This window comes from Anabrus simplex, chromosome 1 (assembly GCF_040414725.1).
Source record: "Anabrus simplex isolate iqAnaSimp1 chromosome 1, ASM4041472v1, whole genome shotgun sequence".
Classification (NCBI taxonomy): domain Eukaryota; kingdom Metazoa; phylum Arthropoda; class Insecta; order Orthoptera; family Tettigoniidae; genus Anabrus; species Anabrus simplex.
In genome coordinates, this window is record NC_090265.1 from 1440669375 (window position 1) to 1440683411 (window position 14037).

Here is a 14037-nt window from a genome sequence, read left to right on the forward strand (position 1 = left end):
TGATTTTTAGACTTAATATTCTCTTTTCTTCTTGTCAAATCTATCATATGAATTATGCATAAAGAAAAGTTCTAGCGGGGTGGAATGGCTCAGACGGTTGAGGCGTTGGCCTTCTGACCCCAACTTGGCTGGTTCGATCCTGGCTCAGACCGATGATATTTGAAGGTGCTCAGATACGTCAGCCTCGCGTCGGTAGATTTACTGGCACATAAAAGTATTCCTGCGAGGAAAAGTTCAGGTACCTCGGCGTCTCTGAAAAAAAAACACAGGGACGTAAACTTTTATTATTATTATTATTATTATTATTATTATTATTATTATTATTATTATTATTAGGAAAGTTCCTAGTTTCATATTCATGAAATCTTTCTCTTGTTACAGTACTGGCGAGCAGCTTCACTGAATGCCCCAGTGATATGACTGCAGAAGCTGGTGATGTTGTGCGATTCGTGTGCCAAATCGATTCTTTTCCAAAAGCTCAGATTTCTTGGGAAAGAAATGGAAAACCTCTACCTCAAAATAACAGGTACGTTGTTTTTACTATATGTTTTCCCTACAGCTATAACTTTCCCGATTTTTTTTTTAATTTGCGTTCAAATCCCGACCTGGACAAGTAGTAGTGTGTTGAACGTCTTTTGCTGTCGGTGTTGAGACACGGGACTCCCGAAATTTTACTCTGAAATGTATTATTTAATCTACTAAAATGAGTTTCTCGTATTCAGTTAGGTAAAGGCTTGGATGCAAATTTCCCTGACGATTTCCTGACACTTAGCCAGAAAGGCATTTGATCTCACTCGCTTTCCAGACAGTCATGTGATTAAAACGCCGTGAATCCTTCGTCTAATGTTCTAACATATACCCAGATACTCAAATCTATTGTATGAATTATGCATAAAGGAAAGATCTAGCCGGGCGGAATGGCTCAGATGATTTAGGCGCTGGCCTTCTGACCCTAACTTGACAGGTTCGATTCTGCCTCAGACCGGTGGTGCTCAAACACGTCACTGAGTGCCCCAGTGATATGACTGCAGAAGCTGGTGATATGCGATTCGTGCATGAAAATACGTTTAAAAAACGAATAGATAAATTCTCCCTAAAGTCCTTGTGAATTGGGCATATCGGGACTACAAATATACTGATCGACCCTGAAATGAATGAACCGATATCCACGAAAATTGGCAGATATGTTACGTGGATGGAAGGTAAAGCACAAAAGTTTCGTGCTATGTTGTATGCACTTATGTCCTGTCTATCTGCTATACTCTCTTCCAACATCACCCACGGCGTCGATACACATGGATTTCTCCTGGCGACAGGGTTCGAAATCAGATTGATTTCTTTTTGGTGAGGCAACGATGGCGGACTTCTGTACAGTATTGCAAAGCCTATTCTGGAACAGACTGTGGTAGTGACCACATTATGCTATCCATGAAAATGCGGATCAAACTGATATTGACCAAGAAGAAGAAAGTGACACAGGTTCGCATTACTGACAAAAATGTTCAAGATTTTGGGGAAAAAATAAGGCCAAAACTCCAGCAAGTACAGGAGGAAGGAAGGATCAGCCTCCCAAACATGGGAAAACCTCAAGACAATCACTAACTCTTCTCTGCCTGAACCATTTACTAATTCTCCTCAAGATAAGCACCCCTGGATATCGAACACCACTCTACTTCTGATAGAAGAGAGGGGCATACTGAAGAAATGTGGCATTCAAACCAAGCAAGGCGAAGAAGCATACAGTGAACTTTGCCGTGAAATACAGCGCAATTGCAGAACTGACAAGACACGGTATCTCACCAGTATTTGTGATGAAATAGACCAACATCATAGGCTGAATCAAACACGTGATCTTTTTAAAAAAGCCAACAGCATTACCCGTGAGTTCAAATCATGCACATTGGTGATTGAAGATGAAGCTGGCAACCTAATTACTGAGAACAAACCAATAGAGAGGTGGAAACAATACTGTGAAATGCTGTATTGCAAAGGAAATAATTCTGTCCAACAGGAAATTTCTGTGAGGTATGACAAAGAACCTGATATTTTATTCACTGAAATTGTGAATGCTGTCAGTCATTTGAAGAACAACAAAGTCCCCATTTATGGGTGGTATTTCGGGAGAAATGCTGAAAGTGATGGGGGAGGAGGGCATGCGTGTTTTACATTCGGTATGTAATATGGTGTGGAAAATTGCTGAATGGCCCAAGGACTGGACAACATCAATACTAATTTCTCTTCACAAAAAGGGGTCTATAAGGGATTGTTCCAATTATCGTACTATCGCATTAATATCCCATGCAAGCAAAGTTCTGCTCTACATAATAAATCAACGCCTAAAACCATTCCTGCAACCCCAGATATCCGCAGAACAAGCAGGCTTTGTTGCAGGTAAAGGAACACGAGAGTCTATCCTGAACATGAGACAGATAATTGAAAAATGTCGCGAGTTTTGTGCCCCTGCCTTCATTTGCTTCCTGGACTACAAAAAGGCCTTTGATTGTGTTATGTGGGACAAGTTGTGGCAGGTGCTAAAGGAATTTGGGGTTCCACTGCATTTAATATCGTTATTGAAAGGCCTGTATAAAAACCACGCAGCAACCATAAAGGTGGATGGTGATCTCTCAGGCATTTTCAATGTGACAAATGGAGTAAGGCAAGGTTGTATATTATCACCTCAACTCTACAACATCCATGCAGAGTGTGTCATCAAAAAAGCTCTCAATGGCTGGAATGGTGGAATCTCGATTAGTGGCAGAAAAATTAATAACCTGCGATTTGCAGATGACACTTCCCTCATCGCTGGTAGTGAAGAGAGGAATTTTATGACCTGCTTACAAGGGTGAAGAACACTAGTCTTCAGTATGGTCTAGAGATAAACATCAAAAAGACCGAACTAATGGTAGTTGATTGGCAAGGTCAAATCCAACTTACGGGATGTCTAAAGAACCTGGATATTGTTGAGGAATTGGTATACTTGGGTGTCTGTCATCAATGACACGGGTCGTGCTGCAGTGGTTAAACTTACTAAGATCTGGCAGAACCGGGCAATATCAAAAGCCACGAAGATGCGCTTGGTAGAATCACTGGTGTTCTCCGTCTTTTTGTATGGCTGTGAGACCTGGACCGTGAATGCTAAAGACAAAAAGCGCATTGATGCCTTTGAGATGTGGTGTCGGCGGAGAATGCTACGTGTACCCTGGACAGAAAGAAGAACTAATGTTTCCATTCTGGACGAACTCTGCGTCAAGAAACTGCTATCTTCCCGTGTGAGTGAGTGTTTCCTCCAGTTCCTTGGCCACATTTTAAGACTAGACGGAAAGAACTTGGGAAAGGTCATTTTGCAAGGTAAAATCGAAGGCAGTAGACCCGAGGAAGAACAGCAAGTAGATGGATAGATCAGGCGAAGAAGATCACTGGTCTACCACTTCAGATCATATTAAAGAAATGTGAAAACCGCTCGGGATGGAGACATCTTGTCAAGGTTGCCACACGGAAATGATAGAGTTATGAGGTCACGACGCTCAGTAATGAGCACAACGACTAATGATGATGTGTGCACTTACGTCGTACGAAGGCGCTTCAGTTATTTGAGTCGCTTACTATAACAGGCCTTTGAAAAGTGCATGTGATGTGATATGCACATACTTATCAATCTTAATCCATGATCGATAGGCACACATCTGTACGATAAAGTGACTCCCTGTGGGTGGGGGCGATATAGTAACACCCATGCTATCCCCTGCCCGTCGTAAGAGGCGACTAAAAGGGACCTCAAGTGCTCTTAACTTGGGAGCGTGGATTGGCGATCGTGGGGCCCTTGGCTGACTCCTGACATTATTTCCACTTATTTGTGCCTGGCTGCTCACTTTCATATAACCTATCTGACCTCATTTGGTTAACTCTTGTTCTTTTTCCACCCCGACGGTATGATGTTTTGAGTCCTAGGTGTTCTATCATTTTCACGCCCTTCGTGATCCTTGTGTTTCTTTGGCCGATTACCTTCATTTTTCGAAGTGTCGGATCACTCCCATTTTTTCCCTCTGATTAGTATTGATAGAGGATGGTTGCCTAGATGTACTTCTTATTAAAAATAATCACTACCACCACGTTGATGGAGGCCATAAAACGGGCTGCGAGAAACAGGGTGGACGGCGCGCCGAATTGCCCTTCTGGATTCCTATGACAGCCTCTCCCGATAGTTTTCCTGAATTAATTCCAGGCGCCTCTCTCTCTCTTTGCTTTCGTTATTCCCGCACGATCGCAGGGTCCGAATATTTGTAATGTCCTCGCCATTTGTTGCGGTAAATGCGTCTTCAGGTGCGGCATAGGCTTTTTCATATATTTCATACCTTTGTCTAACCAGTGCTTCCTGGGTCTTCCACGTGGCCGTCTTCAGGCAGGGTCCAATCTCAAACCCGTGTTTAGCGGTTAAATCCACGCCACTTCGCTTACTCGAGTAGCTTACTATAACAGGCCTTAGGAAAGTGCATGTGATACAATACATTCAGTACTTACCAGGCTTAATCCATGACCGAAGGTACACATAAGTACGAATGAATGAGTTATTTTATTGGGTTAAATTTTTGAGAATTTTGATGAGGACGGGCTTGCCTTACTTTACCTCACTATAATAATTTCGTGTGGCTATTTCTAGCCGAGTGCAGCCCTTGTAAGATAGACCCTCCGATGAGGGTGGGCGGCATCTGCCATGTATAGGTAACTGCGTGTTATTGTGGTGGAGGATCGTGTTATGTATGGTGTGTGAGTTGCAGGGATGTTGGGGACAGCACAAATACCCAGCCCCCGAGCCACTGGAATTAACCAATGAAAGTTAAAATCACCGACCCGGCCGGGAATCAAACCCGCGAAGCTCTACACGGTAAGTCTTTGCGAAAAAATCGGACTAATTGTAGACCTCATTCTGCAGTACAGAAAATCATTTTTCATAAATGTAAGTATGAAGAGACCAATGTACAGTGAAGTAGGAGGGGGTGGAAAACCTACTCTTAACGAACGACCCCAAAGAAATGTGTTATCAGTGAAGCAAGGCAGTGACCCTAAACACACTGCGTGAATTGTTAAAATGTGATTATTGTATAACACTACAGAGAAGTCTGGTATCTGTGACGGGAGGAGCAAGTGCAAAGGCACAAAGTCACCAATAAATGGGGCACTGAAACAGATGGTTCGAAATGAGTGGCTGAAGATTTTTCCTCCTGTGACCTGAAAGTATGTATAGTCGCGCAAAAAAACAAAAAAAAACCACCTTATCTTAAATATATTATTAGACATATTTTTAATATTATCAGTACATAGTTCTCCCATGTATAGTAGATGCAAACTCTGTGGATACCCACAACAAACATAGATATTCATTTGTTTGTGAGAAAAGTGTACCCGAGTGAAACTGTGCGCTTACATAATCATATACAGTGGGATTCAGCAGCCCCTTTCAATATCGTTTGCTGCAGCCCAACTAACTTGCACATACTTATAGGGGTGCTAGCTATTTCCCTGCAGGCTTACTGTATGGTACTAATGTTCAAGGAGCACATTTTGTACACGATTCTGAACCCTAGCGAAATATTATATCATCCGTTCGCGAAATATGACGCCTTGAAATCATGTAGCAACGTCTTTTTACCAAATAACTATATTGATGTGTCAGCCTCGTGACCGGATTTAACGAAGAGGTAACAGTGCAGTAATTACAAACACCGAACCGTATGGCGTATATACTCCGCTCTCGTCGTATACGCACGCACATTAATGGTGTCCCGACATAAACAATCAACACTGCCCCACTCCTGTACTGAAAAGGAGGGGAGAGAGTAAAGAGATGGTGTTGAAGGCCACTCCAGTACTGAAAAGGAGGGGAAGGGAGTGAACGGGTAGTGCTGAATACACAGTGTGTGTATTCCGGCGTTATACTGTAAAATTGTGTAATACGATGGCTCCTATCCTATCACAGGTGAATCGAGGCCGTATTATTGGCATGTGGGAGACTCACATGGTCCCCCAAGCAATAGCACAAGCAATAGCACAAGCAATAGCATGCAGTCTTAAGACAGTTTGGAGATGGATAGAAATATGGCAAGAACGAGGTGAAGAAGGATTGGTAGACCCGATATAACGCAGCTACAAAATATTCCTAACTGGTATAAAATACTTTTCGGTTAAAAACCTCCTTTACCTCTTAATACTGTAATTAACAGAGTAGGCTACTTTTTAATTTTTTAATGTTAAAATGCTATTTGTTCGGGGCACAATATATGAACCTGCATGTAATTGGAATTGCGGAAGTGTTGAGTGTTGAATGTGAGGAACGTTAAGGACGACACTAACACGCAGTCCCCAGACCAGGGATCATTACAATTAAAACCCCCTGACCCGGCCGGGAATCGAACCCGGGGCGGCCGGACGCGTTGCCCCGTATACCGCGAGGCCGGACGAGTAGGTAACCTAATGCTGTACTTCAATACATCCGCCACTGTGCCCATTTCGATCACAACGAAGTCTTGTAGCGGGCTGTCTGCGTGCAGTACATGCAGCAATGCGTTAAGCGAGAAGGTGAGTCATTGTGCCTTCGACACTACCCTTTCACTCCCTTCCTCTATGTTTTGTACTGGATTGGCCTTCAACACTACCCCTTCGCTCTCTCCTCTTCTCTTCAGTACTGGAGTGGGGCAGTGTTGATTGTTTATGTCGGGACACCATTAATGTGCACGTATGTACTACCAGCGTGTTTCCCGCAGTGTAACGTAGCGGATGTGGTTAAGCGTTCGCCTAGCAATCGACGGAATGTGCCAGCAGCGGAACGAATCCTGCATCGGTCAAATATTTTTGCATCGGTATGATGTTTGAATACGTAAATACAGGCCCACATTTGCCACATTCAAACAGTAGAATGACGCTGTTATTCATCTTGTGCCCTGCGCATACTCCGCTGGTTAGGGCCTGAATGTACTGTAATCTCTGCTGTCATTCGGCATGTTTTCCACAGAGGAATACGTTGACATGCTCCTCATTTACGGTGAAGAAAGACAAAACACGTGGGAGGCACTACGTCTGTACCAGGAACGGTATGCCGACAGGCGACACCCGGCTGCTACGACATTCCGCCGTATTGAAAGACGCCTAAGGACAACAGGCGTGATTTCCAACCAGCCACCAATCCGCGATAGGCCCGTTACATCGGGTGAAACAGAAGAGGCCGTTCTGGAGGCAGCTCGTAATAATGCACACATCAGTACAAGGGTGATTGCACGACAGGTGAACACCGTCGTCCGTCTGGCGAATACTGCATGAACATAAATTTCACCCATACCATCTTGAGCTACACCAATAGCTCCATGGGCGGGATTTCGAAGCTCGAATGGAGTTCTGTCGGTGGCTATTTGGCAGGCTAGACAATGATGCAGCATTCGCATTGCATATATTGTTCTCGGACGAATCGCGCTTCCACAATAATGGGAACGCCAATCGCCACAACATGCACTATTGGAGTCCGGACAATCCTCACTGGGTGCGACAGGCAGCCCATTAAGTACGATGGGGAGTGAATGTTTGGTGTGGAATCTTGGGAGATCGCCTGATTAGACCTTATTTCTTTGAGGGCCATTGGACGGGCCCACGCTACCTGCACTTTCTGCGTCAGGAACTCCCACTGCTGCTGGAGGATGTGCCCTTGGCCGATCGTTTGATGATGTGGTTGCAACAGGATGGAGCTCCACCACATTCGACTTCGCCCGTTCGTAACCATCTGAACGAGGAACTGGCAGGGAAATGGATAGGACGAGGAGGCTTTGTTTCTTGGCTCGCCAGATCACCGGATTTGACGTGCGGTAAAAAGTAAGAATAGTTTAATTACTAACTTTTTAAAAACTGGTAATGATAATATACAGTCACTACCAGTAACGACGCAAGTTCAGTCAGTGACACATAAAATTGATGTGCAGCAAAAATCCAATAAAAAAACCTAAATGTGATGAAGTGTTACATAAGGTACCGGTGGAATGCCCTTTACACAGCGAGCACAATGTCGAATGCAGCAATGCAAGCTAATCCAGGATCATCAATGCTAGTGGCAACGGAGAAGTTTTCGACGTCTTGGCAGAAAAATCAAGCCTGGTTGTTGTTTACTACCAATGACAAAGACTGTCAAGTAAGACAGTAACGATGTGTAGTGTGTGTGTTAAACATTCGCAATATGTGTGTGAAATGTTAGGAACTTCATCTTATGATTTACCTTGGGCAAAAGACGGTGTAATGAGGGAAAATGAAAAGAAGAATCTGGACGCTGTTTATAAACACGAAAATAGCATAATTCATTCTCACTGTGTGCAGCAGGTTGAAATGTGTAAGAAACTGTTTCTAGAAGCGTGTGTCTAGAAGCGAATGCTCGTGATTTGTTTATGAAAAGTCTAAAGGAAAAGTTAGATACAACTGTTGAAGTGTTACGGTCAGTTTATGTAGCAGCGAAAAGAGAGTGGAGTTTCCGTGATCATCCGGAGCTTATAAATCTACAGATCGCAAATGGCTTAGGCATGGGGACACATCTTAATACAGACAAGACTTGCAGCGGCAATGACCAGTTTTATTGCGGAACAATTACGTTTAAAATTAGTGAGTTTTATTAAAGTGACTGACTGTTTTGCAATTTCTGTGGACGAGTCTACGGATAGGTTTTCTGAAAAAACATTTGATTTTGTACATTATGTACGTTGACGAACAGAATGACGCTTGCTGCTATTTCCATAAGCTAGTGCCTGTTCAAATGCTGATGCTAAGTCGCTGGAAGAAAAAAATTGTCCAAGCCTTTTCAGAAGATGATATAGATGTAGAAATGCTCAAAAATAAACTTGTGGGGTTTGGTTCGGTCGGAGCTGCAGTGTTTACTGCCCGAAATGAAGGTGTTGGCTGCTAGAATCAGGAGGAACATATCTCCGTACTTGATCAGCGTACATTGTATGGCTCATAGAATGGACCTTGTTTCAGAACATTTTTTAGTGTTGTGAATGCTGTTCATAATTTTGAATGCGTACTAAACTTTTCAGTAGACCTTCTGCAGCTGCTGAACTGAGACATATTGCGGCAGTCACAGGTGTTTCAGGGTTCTTGAAAGTAAAAACACTCTTCCACTTTCGTTGGATTTCAAGTGAGAAGGCCTGTTTATTGACAGTTTTCAAAGACTTCCCTTGCATCACGGAGTACCTAATCCGTGAATCTGAAAACAGTGAAGTGTTGAGTAAAGATCGTTGTAAATTTGCACGGCTTTACAGAAAGTTAGAGAAAAAAAAATTCTATTATTGGGTTTTCTGTTAGATGTATCGTGTGTACTGTCCCTCCAAAGTAAAACATTCCGAAAGAATCAGTTTCTTACGGTGAAATCGTAAACAAGCTTAATTCTACAATACAGACCCTTAAAGAAATGCACGTGAAAGACTATGTTTTATTTGACTCTTTCCATGGAAGAGTATTTAACATATTGCAAATGCAATTCTGAGGAGGGTGAAAAGAGAGAGTTTGACAGAGTAAGAGGACAAATAATTCAGGGTTTAGTAGATGAAGTAGAAAGTGGGTTTCCTTCAAGTGAAGTACTGAAGTGCTTTGCAGTGTTTGAAAAAGAAACAAGTAGTGATACGGGTGGTTTGTATGGCAATTCTGATGTATATAAAGCAGCTGAGTTGTTTCGTTTAGATGGTGATATTGTGGTATCGCAATGGAGGGAGTATAAAATAGGCTCTAAAACCCTAAATGATTTGGTTCATTTGTAAGGATTAATACGCAAAATTCGTTCAGTGCCTATGTCGACCGCCGCTTGTGAACGAGGTTTCAGCGCTGCTCATAGCATCAAAACTACCGAAAGAAATCGCTTGTTGGTAAACACTTTGCAGGCTCTGATTACTATTAAACTGAATGGACCGCCTTTGAGATTGTGTGATGCAGTTACCGTCGCTGATAAATGGGTCACCTCTGGGCATCACTTGGCAGACCAACGCTACTCATTGAAGAACAGCAACGATGAGAAATACAACCTCAGATTTTTTTCTTTGAGGCGAGTTTCGTTTTATTTTCTTATCCCGTAATAATTTCCTTTTCTTTAAAATGCGCCTGCATTTTTATTTTAAAGATTTTAAACGACTTAAGATTCTCCAAGATACCTCTGCGACGCAGTTGGTAGAACGTCGGCCTCCCTTCATTGCTCCGGTGGTTGAAACACTGATCACTCCATGCGAGATTAGTGCTGGGCAAAGCGGAGCAGGAACAACTTTATTCAGCTTTCTCCTGTCATCTCTGATCCCGGCAACACTTTCCACAATTTCTTATTTTTCATTAATTAATTATTGTCCAGATGAGTGCAATAGGCCTTACCAACTGGCACATTTTATTTCCTCAGCGTCAGTTACGCGCTTCATTCATTCATTCATTCATTCATTCATTCATTCATTCATTCATTCATTCATTCATTCGCTTTTTAATTTTTTCATTTATGATTTTTCAAAATAGTGCACTGGTAGTTGGCAGGATTTATGTCAGAAAAATATCTTCGGGGGCATGTTTTGTACGTTGGGGATTTGGTACAAAGATAGGAAAAAAATGGACTATACAATATTTAGTACACTATGTTTATAAATATGAATCCATTATTTAGTTTGTTAAGTTAAATTTTGTTTACAGTTCTACTCCCTTTGTTGCGATAGGATTCCATGGTCACAATGTGTACAACGATCCAGCATCTGTTGCAGATAAACTATTGCTCATCATTGCAACTCCTAAGGTCTGCCACCAACCGTGCTCAAGGGAGAAAGAGAGAGAGAGAGAGAGAGAGAGAGAGAGAGAGAGATGAGTGCCTAGACTTCAGAAATTCACATTGACTTTTTCCATCGAATACGCATAGGGATTTAGTGAAATTGCACCTAGTGTTTGAAGTGCCTACTTGTTACTAGTATTTTTATTGAACAATGAGCTAATGACCAACGGAAAAAAAACTGTTACTGCTTACATGGAACAACTTTCCAATAATTATCATTTTTGTTATAACAACAGAATTCAAGTAAAAAAAATCTAAAATGTACATTTTCCTGTGAGAGGGGGTAATTTACTTACATGGAATTAAATACCCCTCCCGCGCCGGGTACTGCCTGAAATAAACACTAGTAGTTAAGCCCTATGATCCTTCCCCCCCCCGTTTTTTCTGATTTCGCACCCTGTGCCAGAATCACTTAACATGGCTAGGTCATGAATCTGCTGCACCAGTGTGTGTTGCAAGAAACAGGTTTTAACAGACTGCAGAGAGGTTAACGAATCGGTACACATAAGAAAGTGGCTTCTTTCGTCACCCAGTGCAAACTGCAGAGCTTCTAAGATGGTGTAAAGCTCCGCAGTATACACGCTGCATACTGTACACTAGGAAGCGAGATCTTTGTGCTCCTCATATCATCGGTGACGAAAGAGCAACCGACATTTTCTCCGATTTTAGAACCATCTGTGAAGATATGTCTCGCGGCCGGATATTGGTGAACCGAAGTCCTGGAAATAGCTCCGATAAACGGAGGAATCCGTGTTCACCTTGGGTCCACAGAGTATATTTAGACGCATTTCCGGTCGCGGAACGAACCAGGGAGGTACTCCGCTAAAAGTTTGTTCGAGACAACCACCGATATCTATATTTAAATCGCGATACCTCTGATGGTATTGGGTACTAAAGATGCATTGATAGCTTGGATGTAGCGGCATTTCACTAATTTTGGCAGCGTACGTGAGGAGTAACTGCTGCCCCCTTATCCGTAAAGATGGAACTCCCGCTTCAGCTAGTAGGGCAAGTACGGAAAGCTCCCGGTGCCAACCTAACTCCACTATGGTGAATACTGTCCAAAAGGCTCAGCGTAGATTTTGATGCTGAGCCATAAGCCGGACTACCATGCTCAATTCTGGAGAGGACCGTTGCCGTGTAAAAACGTAGTAGTACCGCACGGTCAGCCCCCCCCCCACGAAGTACCGCTGAGAAACTTAAGCATGTTAAGTCTCTTCATGCAGGCAACGTTAGTCTCTTATCAAAAGGGAGTCCCAGAAATCTGCAGGTGTCTACCACTGGTATGACGCTGTTTCGCAAGCGGAGCTCTGGTTCATGATGCACAAGCCGACGGCGGCAGAAGTGTACAACTGAGGTTTTCGCCGCTGAAAATGTTGCAGGGCCCATCTGTCGACTCGGTTAATAACTTGCTGTAGCTGTTTCCCAGCAAACGCCACCTTTCCGGAGCTGTAATGTAGAGCTAAATCGTCTACATACAGTGGTGGAACGACTGCGGGCCCAGCAGCGGCAACTATGCCGTTGATGGCGATTACTAACAACGTGACACTTAGTACCGATCCCTGAGGTACTCCATTTTCCTGAACGTAATATTGAGTTAAAGCATTCCCTGCTCGGACTCGAGAGAGCCGTAGGGACATGAAGTTCTCAATAAACGTTGGCAAATTTCCCCGAAATCCTCACTGTTGTAGTGTGGAGAGAATCCCATATCGCCAGGTAGTATCGTAAGCTTTCTCCAGGTGAAAAAACACGGCGACTAGGTGTTCTTTCCGGAGAAAGGCCTCCTGAATGGCGCTCTCCAGTCTGACCAGATGATCAGTGGCAGACCGATGAGAGCGGAAACCACACTGGTAGTTAGACTAGAGACCTTCCTTTTCTGTGGCCCACACAAGACGCCGGTTAACCATCCTTTCAAATAACTTACAAAGGCCATTTGTAAGGCATATTGGCCTATAACTAGCCAGAAGTTTTGGATCTGTACCTGGCTTGGGAATTGGTATCACAGTTCCCTCACGGCATTGAGATGGAAACACACCCTCACTCCATATTTTGTTGAATAGAGTAAGGATATCCTCGAGACATCTGTCACTCAAATGCCGGGTGCTTCAGCATTTGATTGTGGATTTTGTCCGGTCCACGGGCCGTGTCTCTGCATAGCGCGAGTGCACTCCGCAACTCCCACTCCGTGAAAGGCACGTTATAGGGATTCGAAGCACTAGAGGCAATAGAGAGATGATGTGCCTCTACTTCGCGCTTATTTGGAAGAAATGTAGAGTCGTATCTTCCGGAGCTGGACGTATCTGCGAAATGTGACGCGATGTGGTCTGCAATGACTGAAGGAATCGTTACTATATCTCCATTAATGGAGATTCCGGGGACTGAGGGCACATTCTGTATCCGACAATACGGCGTAGTTTTGTCCGCACTGGTCATGACGGAGTATGTGCCGTCATGGAAGACACATACTTTTCCCACGTATCTTTCATACTTTCTCGAATCAAAAAACGGGTCTTTGCGCGCAGACGCTTAAATGTGATGTGATTGGCCATTGTAGGTTTCCGACGATAATGCTTAAAAGCCCGTCGGCGATCACGTATGGCTGCTGTAATTTCGTCCGTCCACCATGGGACCTGTTTCCGGCGAGGAATACCTGGCGAGGAAGGAATTGTTTCCTCTGCAGCAGCCAAAATTCCAGTAGTAATGGAAGAAACGTGGTCGTCTGTTACACCCCGACGTGTTAGGTACCGGATCATAGTATCATCGGAAGAACAAAATCCCTGCGGAATATTACTCCCTTGCAGGAGTTCAAGGATAGGTGTTTCTCGATTTTCACCTCTACCTTTCCGAATAACTTGGCTTTAAGTAGCCGTGTGGACTGTTCAGGCGTAGATGTCTTGATTAAGTGCAAATCCATCGCGGAGCTTGCGCATCTCGTCGACTTCACAATTTCTGCGATTGAATTACTGATCATAAAAGGACATTCGTGAAGGAAACTTTTACCATCGACCCTGGAAGCAACCAGGAATCGAGGAAGACGTTCGTTACTTATATAATCCACTGGAACTGGAATATACCACTTATATTTCTCTTTGCAATCTTGGACGCCGTTTTTTGAAAGGTGCCACCCTTTGAAGAAGAGTTAAAAAAAGGAGAGAGAGTTCCGTTTTGGTCCCGCGAGTACTCAGGAAATATGAAGTCGACCTTTGGGAGAGCCCATGAGT

General features: G+C 43.5%; 1 protein-coding gene across 1 annotated transcript in view; it reads left to right on the forward strand.

Annotated features, from left to right (window-relative positions):
- LOC136860514 (protogenin) overlaps positions 1–14037 on the forward strand; it is a 606373-nt gene that overhangs the window by 334872 nt on the left and 257464 nt on the right. Inside the window, exon 4 of the mRNA XM_067138762.2 lies at positions 382–526. Within this exon, the coding sequence (XP_066994863.2) occupies positions 382–526 (145 nt within the window). The remainder of the gene's footprint in view (positions 1–381; positions 527–14037) is intronic.